Source organism: Papaver somniferum, chromosome 7 (genome assembly GCF_003573695.1).
Source record: "Papaver somniferum cultivar HN1 chromosome 7, ASM357369v1, whole genome shotgun sequence".
NCBI classification, from domain to species: domain Eukaryota; kingdom Viridiplantae; phylum Streptophyta; class Magnoliopsida; order Ranunculales; family Papaveraceae; genus Papaver; species Papaver somniferum.
Window position 1 is genome coordinate 249,056,131 of NC_039364.1, and position 17,083 is coordinate 249,073,213.

The window sequence follows — 17,083 nt, forward strand, 5'->3', positions numbered from 1 at the left end:
CACCAGTAGAGCTCCTTGGTGATGTCTGATATGGCCAAAGCGCATGGGTAACTGTTCATGCCACGTTCGAGGGTTATCGTGCACTGTCCGGCTGAGGATTCGAATCAGAGTCTTGTTGGTGCTTTCGGCCTGCCCATTCCCTTGGGGGTAGTAAATGGTGGAGAAAACTTGTTTAATTTCATATTCTTCAAGTAACTCCCGCACTTGTTTGTTGGCGAAAGGAGTGCCGTTGTATGTGATGATGTGTTTAGGCACACCAAAATGGCAAATGATATATTCCTTGATGAACGCTGCAATTGTGGCTCCAGTAGTCCCTCGTAAAGGAATGGCTTCGACCCATTTGGTGAAATATTCTGCGTATAAGATTCCAATGAATTTGACATTTGGGTCATCTTTGAACAAAAGCAGCCGCGTCGTCTTCCATGGTCGGCCAGTAGTATCGCTCGTGTATCTGGATAAACAATTTCATTTTCCCTTGGGGCTCGCCTTCGTGCATTTCTTTCAACATGATTAGGATTTCTGCCTCGCCCAGGTATCGTAATAAGTTTCCCCTAAAGCTTTTATGATACAAGATTCCTTCGTGAAGTATGAATCTTTTAGATCTTTGCTTTACCCTGGTTGCATCTCTCTTGCTGGTAGGAAGTACGTCGTCGCGAAGATAACTGATGTACGGCTTCTGCCAGTCCCCAGCGTGGTTAATATTGAAAAATTCCAGTTGATGCAGTGGTGCTTGGCAATTGGAACAAGATTCTTGGAGCAAACAAGATTGAGTCTCCATTTCTGGCCAGTAGTAGCCAAGGCATTGCAGACGACGGTAAAGTGTTACTACCAGCGTTTTCCCACAAACTTCGTTATGAATATGGTTAAGCTGCTGCTGCGCCTCTTCATCTCCGAGGCATCTTGATAGGGAACCATCTGGGTTCCGATGATACAACATCCCGTGAAGCATGAAGGAGTTTTATAAGGTTTTGAGGCTGATTTTCCATTGAGAAAGCGAGCTATTAAGTTCTTGAATAATCGGCGTTCTCCAGTCGTTGGCTTCAGTCTCCTTGGATCGTGAAATCCATGTTGATGCCATGGTTCGTCTCTTCACTGTCAAGGTTTATTCCAAACCCTCGAACTGCAGCTTTGATGCTAATGTGGCTAGGCAGTCAGCATGTTTGTTGTTACTACGACCAATATGCGTTATCGTTGCATCAGCAAAGTAATTTAGCAGCTTTTGCGCTTCAGATCTATACGGGACCAGCATTACCTCTTTCAGCGCGTATACTCCATTCATTTGGTTAATCAGCAACTTAGAATCACCCCTTATTTCCAGACACGTAGCTCCAGCTTGCTTGGCTAATGATAACCCTATGAGAAAAGCTTCATATTTTGCCGAATTGTTGGTGCAGTGAAAGTCTAGCTTGAAGGAATGCGAGAAAACTTCACCGGTTAGGGATACTAGAACCACGCATGCTCCTCCGGTATTATTGCTAGGGGTGGAGGAGCCATCGAAGAATAGTAGCCATGCCTCTTCCTTGGCGAAAGAGACTTCCGGAAACTCTTCGGAAAGGTCTTCGTGTAGTGTTGTGGTACCTTCCCCTGGGAAACCTGCGAGTAAATATGTGACCGCTTGTCCCTTGATAGATTTTTGAAAGCAAGAACTTCACGGTATCGGACCTGGATATCAACACCACTTTGTTTGAAAGCAAATAATGCCTGAACTTTTGAATGGAATGAATCAGAGCTAGGCACGCTTTTTCTGCTTTAGGGTATCTGAGTTCAGCATCCCTCAAAGTCCGACTGAAGTAATATATAGGTTGCTCAATTCCTTCATCATATTCTTGGGCGAGGAGGGCTCCGACAACAGTATCACTAAAAGCAGTGTAGAGACATAACGGTCTTCCTTGTACAGGAGATTTCATGACGGCTGGAGATGACATTATCTGTTGAATCTTCTGAAAAGCCTCTTGTTGCAGCGGTGTCCAAACAAAACTTTCCCCTTTATTTATCAAGGGAGTAGACGAGGCAACCAATTGAGCTGAACCTGGTATGAAACGCCGGATGTAGTTTACCCTACCCATGAAGCTCTGCAGTTCTTTCACAGTTCGTGGAGGTGGCATCGTGAGGATGGCTTGGGTTTTGGATGGGCTGACTTTGATTCCCTCGACTGTCACTTGTAAACCTAGAAATTTGCTCGAAGAGACGCCAAATGAACATTTGAAAGGATTCATCTTTAGCTTGTATTCACGACACCTTTCAAACTCCTGCCGAAACACTTCTGTATGGTCTGCTCGGGTTTTGGATTTAACAACTATGTCATCCACATAGTCCTCAACTTGTTTATGCATCATATCATGGAAAATTGTTGTCATGGCGCGCTGGTAGGTGGCGCCAGCATTTTTTTAACCGAAAGGCATCACGGCATAGTAAAATTTTCCGAGAGGAGTAAGAAAGGCTGTCTTACTTGCGTCGTGCTCGTACATCTTTATTTGATTGTAGCCACTGTACCCGTCCATGAAAGAGAACATGTCGTGTCCACTGGTGGTGTCTACCAACATATCGATGTTAGGGAGAGGAAAATCGTTCTTGGGGCAGCATTTCTTCAGATCCCTAAAATCAACGCAACACCTGATTTGGCCGCTCTTCTTTTTTCATGGAACCACATTGGCTAACCAGGTGGGATGGTGAATGGGTTTGATGAAACCAGCGGATAATAGTTTTTGAACTTCAATTTTGATATGTTCTTCTATATCGTGTCTGAATTGCCTTGGGGATTGTTTGACTGGCTTGGATCCGGGTATTACATGTAGATGATGTGTGACCAGATTCTCGTCCAGGCCAGGCATCTCTTCATACGTCCACGCGAATACATCTCGATATTCCTTTAGAAGGTTCACAAGTTTTCCACGTTCGTCAGCGCATAGAGTTGAACTGATGGAGATAGGCCGTGGAGATTCCTCGTTTCCGATGTTGACGACTTCGAGTTCGTCTGTGGTGGAGTTGGTTCCGTCCTGCAGTTGTCGTGGTGCATCTGGCACCTCCTCTTGTGGCTCACTGCTGTGATTGCATTCCATTTGGCGGAGATACTGGGTGGTAGTCTCCCCTGCTAATTGCTACAGCGGCGTCGAGATACGGTTTTCCCTTTTTCGTCACAACTTGCGATAAAAGCCCGCTCTCGCTTGGTATGAGTGTGAGTTATGCTTTCACTTGATGAGGGGAGATTGGCGTGTTTTTTTTTGGAGGGAGAACATGAGGCCGGGTCTCTTGGTGCAGCGATGTGAGTCTGTCCTTTTCTTTGATTGATGTCCATGTCGGGAGCGGAGTGCAGTGGAATCTGCCTGTCGAGTCCCGCGAATTTTCCCTTGGTTCGAATATCTCCATACCGCAGATTGGAGCATAAGGAGATAACGACGCGGGGATACAAATAACTTCTTCATTAAACATGGTCTTCAAACACTGGTGGTATGTTGAAGGAATGATCCTGTTATCGTGGAGCCACGGTCTCCCCAGTATCATGTGGTAGTCTGGCTCCTTTTCAATTTCCTCGAACTTTACCTTTGACTAGATTGTCCCTACCGACAGATTCAGGTTGATGTATCCATACGTGCTGGTTAGGTTGCCTTCGGAATCCGTCATCATGGTAGACTGACGTATGATTTTGATTGGACGCACATTGGCTATCCTGAGAGTTCTGAGAGTAACAACGTTGGAGGACGCCCCCGTGTCGACGAGGGCCCTTTTGAACTACGAATCTTTGATGCGAGCAGTGACATGTAGGGCCCGGTTATGCCCTTCTTCTGCCATCATGTCGTCCTCAGTAAATGTAATATTATTGATGGACATCTCTGATCCTTGAGTCTTTGATCGCGAGGGAACTAAACATGCGTCTAGGGATATTTGATTGATAGCAGCAAATGTTTCTGCTCGCTGGTCTTTTAAAAGGTGTAAAAGTTCACATAAATTTTCCACCAACGCAGCTGCTTCATGGTCTACCGGTTTTTGATTGGTGGTGAAGCTGTTAACCTGAGAGTGATCATCCAAGACGTCAGTCCCCAGTCTTTGAGTTTCCGGGGTGGGTGAATCATTCAGATTTGATGACAGGCTGATAACAAAGTTGAGTATGTTGTTGATTGCATCCTTCATCAGGTCCATGTTTCTTCCGCGGATCTCCTGGACTCGTGCCAATTCGGCCAACTTCGGAATTTCTCCATTGGTTGCGTCATTAGACGTCGTGTTGGGAGGAGGAGCGTTTCCATTCCCCGGAGCCTGAGTGGAGTTTGAGATTATGGACTCAGCTCCAAAACCGATTATCTTCTGAAAATTGAATCCAAAAGTAAAATAGGGAATTGAAAATTGATATTGTAACCGAGAGATTAATCTCCCACTGTGGTCGCCAATTGTTTGTGGGTGAAAACCGTTTCTGTTGATTTTGGTAATTTCTTGTGTGTGGGTGAGAAACTAGTCTAAACCCTAAACAATATACTGCACGTGAGTACTTTTGATTCGAGAGATCAATCTATAAAATCCTGGTCTAAACCAAGAAATGGTCGTTCCAGGCTTGCTTCGGTCACAAAGTGAAGGAGAAGGGTTGGTCTTAGGGAGGGAAGCGAAGAAAGTGTTGAGACCAGAATAGTTGATTCTGGAAGTGTGGGTGTTTCGTGACTTGTATCAGAAAGTTGAACTGGCTAGTTGAATGAAAAACTATCAGATGATTTATGGATGTGGTATTTTTCTCCTGACAAAAACTTGTTGTTTGGTGGAAATAGGTGAAACCTATTTATACAATTCGTAATAAAACGTACCCTGGCCTCGTAAGAAGTGGAAGCGGTTGAGTGGTGGAAAAGTGGTAACAGGTAACGCCTGGAATTGATGTTTCAATAATGAAGTTGCGTTTCACCACTTATTTCTTGCCATTACTAACCGCCTCACTCTTATGACACTTTCTTGTAACGGGCGTATTGTACGCCGCACGCTGTAAACCGCCAAACCAATACCCTGATGAGCATCCCCCAGTTTGTGACATGTTTTGATGTCTCGAGTGTTTTCATTGGAAAACTTGTAGCATGTTGCTATGTGCGGAAAGTTAAGATAGAGAGGCTTGCCGGTTCGTTGACGACCTTCGACGACCAAGATTTTGCATCTCAGGAGGAAGGGTAGCCATTGATCGCGGCTACCTTCCGTTTGGCGTCCAGTGGCGTGGCCGTGGTGCTGGCATGGCTTGCGCATGCCTTTGGCGTGGCCAAATTAGGGTTTGACACAAACCGTGGAATTTGACATTGCGTACAGAAGTTGCCACAGGCTTGGTGGCAAACTTGTACGGCTAAGATCCGCATCTCAGGAGGAAGGGTAACCATTGATTATGGCTACCTTTCGTTGGTGGCCAGAGGCCTGGTAGCGTGGCTGACATGGCTTGCGCATGCGTTTTGGCATGCGCGTGCGGCATGTGTGCCTGGCATGTGCGTCTAGTAAGCGCATCTGGCATGCGCGTCTGGGAAGCTCGTCTGGCATGCACGTCTGGTAAGCGCGTCTGGCAAGCGCGTCTGGCATTGATATGTTTTGTAATCACCTAATTTTATATCTAGTATTTATGCTTTCTTTGCTATTATTCTTGTGAATTGCATCTCTCATGTGCGACTTTGAGTTTATTAGGTGCAATGGAGTCCTTGGGAGAAAAGACGAAGAATAATATCTAAATGAAGCAAAAAGAGCAAAATGGTCATTTCACAAGCAAGTATTAGTAGCAGACCAGCCAAGGTTAAGGGGCAACCCATTTTAGTGTTAAAAGCACCCGGTTAGATACTCATGGCACCTATGTATTAAGCTAGCTGGGATGTCATTGGGCGGCCCATAATTGTACCCAGATCTAGACCGAATTCTTATGCTCTAACCCTAACTCAGAGAAGTCATTTTCTCTTCTTTCCCCAAATTAAGACATCGTTGAAATTGAGAGAAAAGAAAATAGAAAAGCTGCGCAGCAGCCATGAGACCAAGAGAGGAGATCGAAGAGAGGAGAAGATAGTTTGGAAATTAAGATGAAGAAGAGTAATGGGTTCGAATTTCTGGTGCTGTTGGTGGCCTATGGTTGGAATTGATTATACTGTTAGATTAAAGACGAAGAAGAACACACAGAAACAAATGAGATGATCGAAATTGTGAGATGCTGTGGATTTGCCATGGGATTGTTGAACTGAGGTTGGTAGAGATGTTCGTTTGAGGAACTGCTGACTGAATTCGTGATGAGTCTATCTTTGATTTCAAGACTGGCGCAGTTAATTTGAGAAATTGGGTATCAATCCATTCGAATCTTGTGTTGTGGTAGATAGAAGCAGAGAAGTTAGGGTTTTGGAAATGATACTGGTTCGATGTTATTGGCGGATCTAATGGGTTCGAGATGATTTCAGAAATGAAGATGGGTTTCAGATGTGAAGGTGGTGCTGCTGATAGAGGAAGAAGGGTTGAATTCGAACTGTAATTGGGTTGATGTTGCTCCATTGAGTGGTCTGTGTTGTGAATCCAAAGAGGAGAAGTTGCTGCTGCTGTACAAAGTTATGAGACTGGAAGTTGGTTGTGCAGCTGCGATGAAGGGGTTATTGGTATTGGAGGCCTGTACACAGTGAGATGGTGGTGGCAGTGAAGAATTGATTGGATTTGCAATTGCATAAGAAGGAAGCAGATTGCAGGTGGTTATGCTGGTGTCAGGTTATTGCGTCACAACTGAGACAAGAAATGGGTATTGCTTGCAATTGAAGCTGTTTATGTTTACTGGCTTAGATGTATGTGTTAGGCTGTTGTGCATGAATGTTGCAGTTGAAGGAACTGTGTGTTAGGGATTGGTACTGAACAGTTGATTGAGTGGTCCTGAGATGGAAGTGGTGATGTTGCAGGTGAACAAGAAATGCTCTACAGCTGGTTATGATGAATTGCAAGGGTTCTGGTGTTGTTACTGAGAGCCTGTACTTGAATCAGTTGGCTATGGAATTGATTAGATGAATGTTAGGAGCTGTGCAGCTGAGTCTGACAGTGGTGTTAAGGCTGAGATGGAGATTTAAGGGAAGTTCAGATGCCGCAGGGTATGATGAAGGGTGTTCATAGAAGCTTCATATGGTGTTGATTGAGCACTGGTTAAACTGGGTGTGTTCGATTCTATTGAAAAGAATGAATGACTGCAAGGGAAAATGGCTAGTGGAGCTGTAGAACTGGAGTTTGTTGGCTCAAGAATTGTTGCAGAGTGCTTGTGTTTATTGCAGTGGGCTGTGGCATTATGTAGCTACTAGAGAGAGTTGCAGGTGAGATGTTGCTGCCATTGTTAACAGGGAAGCTAAGATGATTTTGGTGGAACTGAAGCTACAAATTGAGAAGCAGCTGATGATGTATGGCTTAGGCTGCGTATGTGGATTGCAGTTTGTTGGAATTCTGTGACTAAACTGTAGCCATACAATCAAGTAGGAGCTGCAAAGAAGTTGAATTGCTATGGTGCAGTGGCTGTGTTGCAAAGAATGGTGTTGTGGAGTTGTGAACTGAGTTGGCTTCGCAGGCATTTTAGCATTGCAGCTGGAGCAGGGAACAAGTGATGCTGTTGTTCACAAAGTCAAGAAGATGAAGAATGAAGGGGATGAACTCGTAATGGTTCATGAGTGAGATGGAGTCGCAATGGCTAATACATGGATTGAAGGCAAAGAAATGAGGCAGCTGAGTTAAATGGTGCTGCAATGATCAAATGTAAGTGAAGGATAGAAGTTACAGAGTTGGTGATGCACAATCATTGTGCAGCAGCAAAGCTCTAGCCTGCGAAATGGTTGACTTAGAACAAGTCAGCTGAGTTAGCCTTAACTCAGACCTGACTCATCTGACTGGTACCAACTGACTGACTCGGTGTGACTCACTGAGTTTGACCGTTCTGACTCGTTGACCGGTGACCTGGTGGACCTTGCCGGTCACCTGAGATGTTTTCCGGCCACTTTTCCGGCCAACTTCCGGACGTTTTCCGACCGATTTACGGCGATATTTTTTTGGACATATTTTCTACATGGGCTTGGTGGACTTCTTGGTGATGGGCTTTTGAAGACTTGACCTAAGAAGAGCTACAAAAAGAAAAGTTTTCTACTTTCTTTTATCACGTATTTTTCTACTTGGAACTTTGAAGAGCGGCGATTCTACTAGGATTTGCTTTCGTTTATTTTTCATCTTCTTCAATTTATTTTTGATTATGATTATGATGAACTCAAAAGCTATGAGTAGCTAAATACAATTATTGGTTATGGGATAAAAGTTGATTTCTCAAGCATGATATTTAAATCAATGGATTAGTTTTGTCTCAGCTTTATTGTTTATGATTCATGGTTTATATTGTTTTATGATTTGAATGCTAGTTTGGTTGAGTCCGGAATCAATTAGATTGGTCTTCATATCTATTGCTAGATTAGGTTTTATTATACGAAAAAGTGATAAATTACTGATTACAAGTAGCATAAATGTGAGTAGTGCTTGTAGTGATATATCCTACTAGTCACATATGAATCATAACCTTTGTTAAAACGAATTAGTGCTTTTACACGTTTGTTTGTATTGATTAGTCTTATTTCATAGAACTTAATGCTCTTAGGGAGTTAAACTTAATTGTGCTTTTACACTTTAGGTTGCTTTCTAGGTAGATTTCACAATAGTATCTTTTAATGTTGTTTGTGATAAAATCGGGAAATAAACGGGATACTCTTGCGATCAAGATATCCTAGAACTTTTAGTAAATGAGAGATTAAAATTCCAATTCTAGTCATTGATGAAAATACATGTTTGTGAATGATACTATCCCGTGACCAATATCTTCTTCTTATTGATTATTCAAGTTATTTTTATTGCTTTCAATTACTTTTATTGCTTAGATAAAAACAAAAATTCCCCCCTTTGGTTACTTAAGAATCTGAAAATTTGATAACAACAAAAGCCTGTCTGTGGGAACGAACTCTTTCTTATCACGTACTATATTTATATCTAGTTGAGTGAGAAAGTGAAATTATATTTGCTCGGCTGACAACAGGTCAGGCATGCGCATCTGGGAAGCGCGTCTGGCATGCGCGTCTGGTAAGTGCGTCTGGCAAGCGCGTCTGGCATGCGCGTCTGGTAAGCGCGTCTGGCATGCGCGCCTGGCATGTGAGGCATACGCGTGCGGTATGCTGGCGTTTTTGGGGAAGCTAGCGCGTTTTTGGGAAGCTGGCGTGTTTTGGGAAGGCAACTTAGTATGGCGACCTTTTTGAGGCCGTGACAAATTTTGGAGCAACCCGATTGGTTGACAGGAAGTGGGGCCAACATGCTAGGGCGTGGTCATACTTCCAACGCGCGGTGGAGGATTTGAAGCGACCTGATTGGTCGACGGAAAGAGGGCCGACATGCTAGGGCGCGGCCGCACTTTTAGCGCGCTGTGGCGGATTCGGTTGCCTAACTTGTTTAAGTATGGTTTCGACCAACGGGGTCCAGTATACTGCACGGGGCGCGAAATCCTAATTTGCAAATTAGTTGGGTTTATGAGTTCTTTGCGAGTTATCACAATAATTAGCTGGATTTTGTATGCAGCCATACAAAAATCTTTATCTACAGAATGTAGTGTGCTTTCTGTCTGAGCATTTCGTGCAATGGCCTTAACTTTGTGATGTAGTACATCTTTCTCTGTATCAACAATGATTGTTGATCCTTTTCTTCTGTATCAACTGTAACAGTTGACCTCATGCTTTTGGATCAACTATGACTGTTGATCCATTGCGTCAGTTTAAGTTAGTTTGCTTCGCAAGTATTTCCTTTTCTAGTTTTCGTCAAACTCTTTCCTTTAATCAGTTCATGTAAGTCTATATAAAGGCTGGAAATCTTGTTTACAAGACACATCTTATTATCAATATTATTATCAAGTTTGTTTATCAATCTTTTATCTTAGAATCTTGATCCTAGAATCAGTTTTCTATTAAGTTTCTGACGAAACTTAAACCTATCCCTGTTACCCCTGTTCTGTGCTACACTAGTTGGTATCAGATACAGAGTTTTTAGATTTTTATCTAGAAATAGATCCTTTCCACAGCTTCCGCAACAACTCAAAACCCTAAATTTTCACCCACCTACCTTTCGTTACAATGGGAGACAAGTTAACACCAACTGAAATTGATGCCATTGTCACAGCACTTGAAACCAAGCTCGGCGCAGCACTTGAAACCAAGCTCGGCAACAAAATTGAAACGTCTTTTAGTTCCTTAGAAACCAAGTTTGCTACCAAGCTTGATTCAGCTACAAATTCTCTAAAATCTGCACTTGCTATGCATGGAGATTGTTTAGACAAATTATGGAAACATGCTGGTTTTGGTGACTTGGTGATGCCTAAATTAACAGATGATTCAGAAAAGGGGACCAAAGCTCTGGCGAAAAAGAAGAAGATGAAACCAAAAAAGATAAACCTTCTTATACTCAGAATTATAATATTCCTGAGAATATTTCCCATACCCTTTACCACAAGGAACCCTTGGAAGGTTATATTAACAAAAAAAAGATTACCATACCCCTCAACTATGATGAAGATGACAAAGCTGAAGAACTCAAAGAGCAACATGGGTTGATGAAAAACGATTAAAATCTGGTATGAATCCTTATGGAACTTTACCAGAATATAAGTTGAAGGCTGATATACCTAGTTTTCATGGTGGTTTACATATTGAAGACTTGCTGGATTGGTTTTATGAAGTCGATTCCTTTTTCACTTTCATGGAAGTTCCTGAATCTTCTCAAGTTAAACTGGTAGCTTATAAATTAAAAGGTGGAGCTGCAGCTTGGTGGGAAAAACTCGGTGAAGATCGACGCAATGCTCATAAACCTCCTATACGTACATGGAAAAGAATGAGACAATTATTAAGAGATAAATTCTTACCTACAGATTATATGCAACAACTTTTTATTAAGCTTCGGAACTGTCGACAAGGGGCCAGATTAGTTGAAGAATACGTTGCTGATTTCTATGCTTTAGTTGCTCGTAACCAATTGAATGAAACTGAAGAGCAATTAGTTGCACATTTTATAGCTGATTTGAATAATTTAATTCAACAGGGACTGACGCAGTCCGTGTTTACAATGGTTGAAGCCATCCAACAAGCTATTAGAGTTGAAAGGCATGTACTCAGTACCTCTAGACAAGCAACTCCACGTCAAGCTCGTTATCAAAACTTTTTTAAAACTGCCAGACCATATAATTATTCTTATGGTTACCAAGCTGAAAAGGGATCAACAGTCGTTGTTGATCCATCCTCACAGGGATCAACTGTCTTTGTTGATCCACATGACAGAAGTGCAAACCAACCATATCAGCAACAACAACCTACTTCTGTTCCTTCAGAACCTGCTCCTACAATGCATATCTCATCTGCTAAGCCACCTCAGCCTCCTCCACAACGAAATTTTGTTCGCAATACTAAAGGTAATCAGTTTAAACAAGATTTTCCACCATTATCTAAATCCTCTAACCCTTATTCAAAATTTCGAGGAGATAAATGTAACAAGTGCAACCAAACTGGCCATACTTCTAGTGATTTTCGCAAATTCCATGCTTACATTAATGAAACTTCAGACGAAACACAAGAAGAAGAAGCGTTTGGAGATGATGAATTATTTTATCTTCAAGAACATGAGACTTATGATGCAGATTTCCTTGGGATGATTCGACCAGTTTTAATCACTGAACCATGTCCTACTCAGAGACATAATATTTTCAGATCTCATTGTTTCATTGAAGAGAATCTTTGCACTATGATCAATGACAGTGGAAGTACAGAAAACTATGTTTCTGCAAAGTTAGTTGAGAAACTTGGTTTACCTGTTACTCTTCATCCAAAACCGTATTCAGTTGGATGGATAAACAACTCTTCCACTCAGCAAATTAATCATCAATGTTTGGTGAAGTTTTCTTTCCCTGGGTATTCAAATTATGTTTTGTGTGATGTTATTAACATGACTGCAGCAAGTTTATTATTGGGAAGACCATGGAAGTATGATATTCGTGTTGTTCATAACTGCTATGAGAATACTTATACCTTTGTTCATGAAGGGTTTACTAGTCATATGGCCTTTACAATCTTCTAATTCAGTCAAGGAACCATCAGATAAGAAGACAAATGCACTAGTCGCTACCATTGTTCATTCTTTACAACCAAATCATTCTTTGGGTTCTCATGAAGCTGATAAACCAATGGTGGAAATTCGAGACAAGGTACAACCTTTATTATCTTCTTTCAATGACTTATTTCCTACTGAATTACCCAATGTTTTGCCTCCATTAAGAGATCTACAACATCAGATAGACTTTATACCTGGAACTTCTATTCCTAATCAACCTCATTATAGGTTAAGTCCTAAAGAACATGAGATTTTACAAGGTCAGTTGATGATTTGTTACAAAAAGGTTTGGTAAGACTTAGCAAAAGTCCTTGTGCTAGTCCAGCCTTTTTAGTAGACAAAAAGGATGGTGGACATCGTATGTGTATAGACTGTAGAGCATTAAACAGAGTTACTATACCATATAGGTTTCCCATACCAAGAATTGATGACATGATAGATATGCTTTCGGGTGCTAAAGTGTTTACAAAGCTTGATTTACGTAGTGGGTATCATCAAATACGTATTCGAGAAGGTGATGAATGGAAAACAGCTTTCAAAACAAAAGAAGGTTTATATGAGTGGTTAGTCATGCCTTTTGGATTATCTAATGCTCATAGTACTTTTATGCGCCTCATGAATCAAGTTCTGCAACCTTTTCTTGGAAAGTTTGTCATTGTATATTTTGATGACATACTGATTTTTAGCAACAATGAAGAAGAGCATATTTCACATTTATCTCAAGTCTTTCAGGCACTGCAGGACAATGTTTTGTATGTGAATCTAAAGAAGTGCACTTTCTTTACAAACAAGGTCACTTTCTTGGGATATGTTGGATACTGGTATTTCTGTGGATGATTCTAAAGTTAAGGCAATTGTGGATTGGCCTACTCCAACATCTATTCGTGAAGTAAGAAGTTTTCATGGGTTAGCTTCTTTCTATAGAAGATTTGTGAGAAACTTTAGTACCATTGCAGCTGGTTTGACAGATTGTTTGAAGTGTGATACTTTTGAGTGGACTGAAGAAGCAGATAAGAGCTTTAATCTTCTTAAGGAAAAATTGTGCAGTGCACCTCTTCTTGCCATGCCAAATTTTGATAAACCTTTTGAGATTCATTGTGATGCTTCTGTTGTTGGCATTGGTGCTGTGTTATCTCAGGAAGGACATCCAGTTGCATACTATAGTGAAAAGAATTCAGATACAAGGAAGAAGTGGTCTACTTATGAGTTGGAATTTCTCTTGTTCAAGCTCTTAAGAATTGGCATCCTTATCTTATTCACAGTGAATTTGTTGTCAATACTGATAATCAAGCTCTCAAGTTTTTGAAAACTTCAGCAAAGGTCAATAGGATGCATGATAGATGGTTATCTACTATTAACCAATATACTTTTTCCATTAAACATCAAAGTGGGAAACTTAATCAAGTTGCTGATGCTTTGAGTAGGAGAGCTCATCTTCTGGTTACTCTTAAACATGAGAGTTTAGCCTTTGATTTCTTAAAAGATTTATATAGTGAAGACAAAGAATTTAAGCAACTTTGGGACAAGTGTGGTTCTTCAACAGGAAGTGTTGATGATTTTCTCATTCAAGAAGGGTTTCTCTTTAAAGGAAATCGTTTATGTATTCCACAATGTTCCTACGTCTTCATCTCATCCAAGAATTACATGGCAGTGGCCTTGGTGGACATTTTGGACGTGATAAAACAATAGCTTTGGTTGAAGAACGTTATTTTTGGCCTTCTATTAAAGAGATGTTCAAAAGTACGTACAAAAATGCATGGTTTGTCAACAGTCTAAAGGTAATATTCAAAACACTGGCTTGTATACTCCTCTACCAATTCCTGAAGCTCCTTGGGTGGATATTAGCATGGATTTCGTGCTTGGTTTACCACGTACTGTGAGGGGGAATGATTCTATTATGGTAGTTGTTGATCGTTACTCAAAGATGGCTCACTTCATAGCATGCAAGAAAACAACTGATGCATCCAATGTTGCTTATTTATTTTTCAAAGAAGTAGTACGTTTGCATGGAATTCCCAAAACAATTACTTCTGATCGAGACACTAAATTTTTGAGCTACTTTTGGAAGTCTTTATGGATGCGTTTGGGTACTAAACTTCAATATAGTACAACTGCTCACCCTCAAACAGATGGACAAACTGAAGTGGTCAATCGATCTTTAGGAAATCTGATTAGAGCCAAGGTTATTGGAGGAAAAGAGAAGCAATGGGATAATCTCCTTCCACATATGGAATTTGCTTATAACACTTCAGTTAATCGATCTACATGTAAGACACCTTTTCAGATTGTTTATTCTAAGGTTCCTAATCATATTTTAGATTTGGTGGTACTTCCCAAGCTGCGTAAATCAAATGCTAAGGCAGATAACTTTGTTGAGAAAGCTTCACTCATACATCAAGAGGTACAGTCAAAGCTTGCAGATTCTAACAACAAGTACAAGGACGATGCCAATCAACATAGAAGACTTAAAACTTTTGGTGAAGGAGAATTGGTTATGATTCATCTCAGAAAAGAAAGATTTCCTACTGGTACTTATAACAAGACCAAGATGAAGAAATATGTACCATTCAAGTTTGAAGAAAATCAGTGACAATGCTTATGTTATTGATCTTCCATCAACTTGGAACATCTCTAATATCTTCAATGTGCAAGAAATATTCAAATTCCATGGAGAGAATGAAGTTCTTTCTATACTTTAACTCGAGGGTGAGTTTCTTTCAAGAAGGGGGGACTGATGTAGTACATCTTTCTCTGTATCAACAATGATTGTTGATCCTTTTCTTCTATATCAATTATAACAGTTGACCTCATGCTTTTGGATCAACTATGACTGTTGATCCATTACGTCAGTTTAAGTTAGTTTGCTTCGCAAGTATTTATTTTTTTAGTTTTCGTCAAACTCTTTCCTTTAATCAGTTCATGTAAGTGTATATAAAGGCTGGAACTCTTGTTTACAAGACACATCTTATTATCAATATTATTATCAAGTTTGTTTATCAATATTTTATCTTAGAATCTTGATCCTAGAATTAGTTTTCTATTAAGTTTCTGACGAAACTTAAACCTATCCCTGTTACCCCTGTTCTGTGCTACACTACTTTGGTACTTGGAGGTTCATGCTACTCCGCTGCGAGTGAACATAAATCCGTCATCCCATACCGATTAAGGGTTCTGCTGGGGAACATAGCACAGGAAAGTACTCAGTGAGTCTCGTATTGGCGAGGTGCCGAAAGTTACAGAGTGTTATGGATAAAAGTGTATTGAGCGGCTCAATAAATGTGTCGGTGGAGAGGTTAGCACTCGCAGCACCGTTTCCTTGCAGAGTGACGTCATATCTGATGCAAGGTTTTACGATTTTAACCTTAAGCTAAAAACCACCATCAACATTAAGTCCCCTGCTTAGCACGTAACAGTGACATTGTTGAGGGGTAAGCATGAGATGGCGACAGGTGAGAGTAAAATCGAGAGAGCAATACGTGAAGAGATCGCCAAGAAAATTCAACTAACCTTTAGTGGAAGGCATGAGAAATATGTGATCCTTGTGTGCTGGCGGATTTTGCATAGATTCGTCTTGGTGTTGGTACCAGTGCTAGCTTGACTTGGACGCGACTTGGCTTGGCTTGGGCGCGACTTGGCTTTGTTTGGGCGCGACTTGGCTTGGCGCGGTTTGGACGCGGCTCAGACTCTTGCGTCGTTAACGCCTCTGTGGAAGGAGAACACATTCCAGGTACGCGTCTGTCCCAGGGTTCCGAGCTGCAAAATATATTCCTCTCTTGAATATTTGACCGTTTTTTTTATTTGGGTTTCGACAAGAGATTTCATTGTGGCTGATTTTTCGGCTGTCATGTAGGCTCACCGTTTTTCCAGCATCCGTTTCTTTCTAGGGTTTCCGCAATATATATGCTGGTGAAACTAGATCATCCTTCCAAGTTCACGACAAAGATTTCTCCTATTGAACCTATATTTCTTTCATCATGTCGAGCAGAAGTGAATCGTCCTCGAGCCAGCCTGATTCTTCAGTTAAGCGCGGACGTTCTTGCTCCTGCAACAATTCACCCATCCAGATTATCCGAGTGAAGAAGATCATACCGGTATGCTTTTGTTAACCAATAGATATTTGTTTATTATTACTGCGAGTGACGAAAGGAGATTTCCTTTTGCGCAGAGATATCCAACTGGGACATGTGTGACTGTCATTGATGATGATGATCTGACCTCCCCCCTTTCTTCGAAACCAAGCACACCGACCGCTGCTGATTTGGAAAATGCTGATTTAGGCATCTCTTGCTATGAATATCCCTGTGCAGGCTTGTCATTTGAAATCTGCATGAAGTGTGTGTCTTCTAGCTGCCGAAGCGTCGGTAAATTCCTGGTGCGAAAGGAATTCGTGACTCTGTATACGAAAATATGGCCATATTTCCACCAGGAACGTGGTGAAGCATTGTTCGTCGGCTTTGGTTACCACAGTGAATTGTCTCCTGCCTATGATCGTTGAAATGGAGGGCACATCCATCTGCGACGTCACGGAATAAACTATTGAAAGATGGGAAAACATGGTGTCTACATGTAAATCTCTTGAGTTCAATGTAAGTTGGTTGCGGCACCGCCTTGACATTGTGAAGGTTGAGAGAGCCGGTATTCTTTCCAACGCCGTTCCTGCCACAAAAGCCGTTTTGGAATAGGAGAAGGCTCTGGCAGTGGAATCTCAAAAGGTGGGAAAGGCTATCCACAACTTGAAGAGTAGAACTGAAAGGTATCAAAACAGGTTGAAGATGATGCTTTCAAGGAATTATAATCTATTGGACGGGCTCTTCTGAGTTATGTAGTTGTGAGACATCTGGTTTTCTTTCTAGTCTCGAACATATACATTTTTTTGTACTGGTTTTGGATAAATAAGATAATTTTCATTGATATGATTTGACTAAAATGAATTTTTAATAATTGGGGTGTGAAGGAAACA

General features: G+C 41.3%; 1 protein-coding gene and 1 long non-coding RNA gene across 2 annotated transcripts; both read left to right on the forward strand.

The window, feature by feature from the left end:
- Positions 1-5,912: 5,912 nt before the first annotated feature.
- Positions 5,913-8,253, forward strand: LOC113300099. The gene is made up of 2 exons (XR_003335408.1): positions 5,913-6,758; positions 6,870-8,253. It is a non-coding gene; the product is annotated as an uncharacterized LOC113300099 (long non-coding RNA).
- A 1,847-nt stretch (positions 8,254-10,100) lies between these two features.
- On the forward strand, positions 10,101-16,454 carry LOC113296317. The gene is made up of 8 exons (XM_026544626.1): positions 10,101-10,326; positions 10,625-11,853; positions 11,969-12,414; positions 12,531-12,770; positions 12,892-13,286; positions 13,439-13,723; positions 14,253-14,524; positions 16,431-16,454. Exons 1-8 carry the CDS (start codon positions 10,101-10,103, stop codon positions 16,452-16,454), a joined length of 3,117 nt encoding a protein of 1,038 aa, XP_026400411.1.
- The last annotated feature ends 629 nt before the right edge of the window (positions 16,455-17,083 follow it).

Coding starts and splice junctions, on each gene's coding strand:
- LOC113296317 (XM_026544626.1), top strand. CDS start 10,101: ATGGGAGACAAGTTAACACCAACTGAAATTGATGCCATTGTCACAGCA. Junction 11,854..11,968: donor TTCATCCAAAACCGTATTCA/GTTGGATGGATA, acceptor ACATGACTGCAG/CAAGTTTATTATTGGGAAGA. Junction 12,771..12,891: donor CTGCAACCTTTTCTTGGAAA/GTTTGTCATTGT, acceptor GTGAATCTAAAG/AAGTGCACTTTCTTTACAAA.